The 1,531-nt window shown below is 34.2% G+C and overlaps 1 protein-coding gene across 1 annotated transcript; it reads left to right on the top strand.

Annotated features, from left to right (window-relative positions):
• The first annotated feature begins 6 nt into the window (after positions 1-6).
• On the top strand, positions 7-1,458 carry LOC104266341 (influenza virus NS1A-binding protein homolog). Its single transcript, XM_026837168.1, has 7 exons — positions 7-151; positions 208-325; positions 378-454; positions 504-693; positions 746-904; positions 1,110-1,214; positions 1,334-1,458. Exons 2-7 carry the CDS (start codon positions 280-282, stop codon positions 1,420-1,422), a joined length of 666 nt encoding a protein of 221 aa, XP_026692969.1. The 5' UTR covers positions 7-151; positions 208-279; the 3' UTR covers positions 1,423-1,458.
• The last annotated feature ends 73 nt before the right edge of the window (positions 1,459-1,531 follow it).

The following is a 1,531-nucleotide window of genomic DNA, read 5'->3' as shown; positions in this document are numbered from 1 at the left end:
GATAGAGTCAGAGGAAGTTGTTTATGAGTGTTTGGTTGTTTGGGTGAAACATGATCTGCATACAAGGAAACTATATTTCCCAACTTTGTTCAAACATCTACGATTGCAATATGTGGGAGTTGATTACTTATCCAAGAATATCAGAAAAGAGGTTTATTTGTTTTTTTTCACATGGTGCTGCTGTTGTTAATCTACTTTATATTAAAGGAACTTGTTCGTGAATTTCTTGATTGCAGAGATTTGGTTGAAGATGCTTTTTATTTTCATATCAAACCAGATATGTTTGAGAAACAGAAACAAAGAAAACAGTGTTACCCGTGCAAAGGTTAGTTCAGTGTTGCCACAGTGTTGCCAAATACAAAGTTAATATTACCCAGATATCATATTTGTTCCAAACGGGCAACAAAATATAGCATGCTTCAATGTGAGTGAACAAGAATGGTCATCACTAAAAGTAAGAGGTGGTAGTGGAAGTGTTATTGGTTTAACCTTATACTCATTAGGTTAAAGGTGTATATCACAACTATGCTATGTTTATTGTTCATGATGAGATGGTGTATTGCTTTGGTTACATCAATGAAAATAGTTTTAATTTTGGAAGCAATATTTCAAAACGCTTCAATGGCATTGAATGGGAAAACCTTGCACCGATGATAAACTGCCATTATGAAGCAGCTGTTGCTTCAATACAAGGTGACTGTGATTGCTTTATTCAGCATTTGTTATAATGTGTTTATGAATACAGGGAGAATATTTGTGTTTGGTGGCCTTTTAATAGAAGCTCAAAGTAATGTGGCCTGCGCTACAAACCGCATCTCTAAATACAATCCTACCAACAACACTTGGACAGACGTTGGACACACTAAAACTTTACTAAGCAAAGCAGCTGCGGTTGGTGTTGGAAGTAAGTGGTTCTTTATTATGCAATCAAACATAAAGCAAAATAAACCTCGCTTTATAATTTAAACATAATTTAAACTTCCTTGTCATGGTGTAAAACATGTGTACAGTAAGTCTGATTAGATATTTTCATGCTTACAGGTTAATTTTTAAAGCGGCAAAATTATTGGCTGTATATATAAAATGTGTTTGTGGTTCTGTTTTCTCAGATGTTGCGTATATTTGTGGCGGTCATGAACAGGCAAACGGTGGACAAAGAAACCTTTGTGCCAGTTATATAAAGGTAAACCGTAGACCAAGAAAAAAAGAAACAGGTTAGTAACATACAAATGAAAGTAAGCATCACTTAACATTTTAGTGTTTACAAATAAATTATTTAAGTGGCAAAATTCTTTTTTGTATTTAGTACCCGTTTGTGGTTTTGTTTCCTCAGATGCGTATTCTCGTGGTGGATATGAACATGCAATGGCTGTACAAAGAAACTTACCAACAGGTTCGCTTGTTAGTAACATACCAATGTAAAGTAAGCACCACTTAACATTTAAGTGCTTAAAAATAAATTCATTTTTAATGTGGCAAAATTCTTTTTGAGCACGTTAGTGGTCATATAGATCCTTTTTCGTCAAACAGT

This window comes from Ciona intestinalis, chromosome 12 (assembly GCF_000224145.3).
Source record: "Ciona intestinalis chromosome 12, KH, whole genome shotgun sequence".
Taxonomy (NCBI): domain Eukaryota; kingdom Metazoa; phylum Chordata; class Ascidiacea; order Phlebobranchia; family Cionidae; genus Ciona; species Ciona intestinalis.
This window is presented reverse-complemented; position numbering and strand designations above follow the sequence as displayed.

What these genes read in the sequence shown, in the direction of transcription:
- LOC104266341 (XM_026837168.1), top strand. Translation starts at nt 280, where the DNA reads ATGTTTGAGAAACAGAAACAAAGAAAACAGTGTTACCCGTGCAAAG. An exon ending in ACAGTGTTACCCGTGCAAAG is followed by an intron (nt 326 to 377) that starts GTTAGTTCAGTG and finishes AATATTACCCAG; the next exon opens with ATATCATATTTGTTCCAAAC. An exon ending in AGCTGTTGCTTCAATACAAG is followed by an intron (nt 694 to 745) that starts GTGACTGTGATT and finishes TTATGAATACAG; the next exon opens with GGAGAATATTTGTGTTTGGT.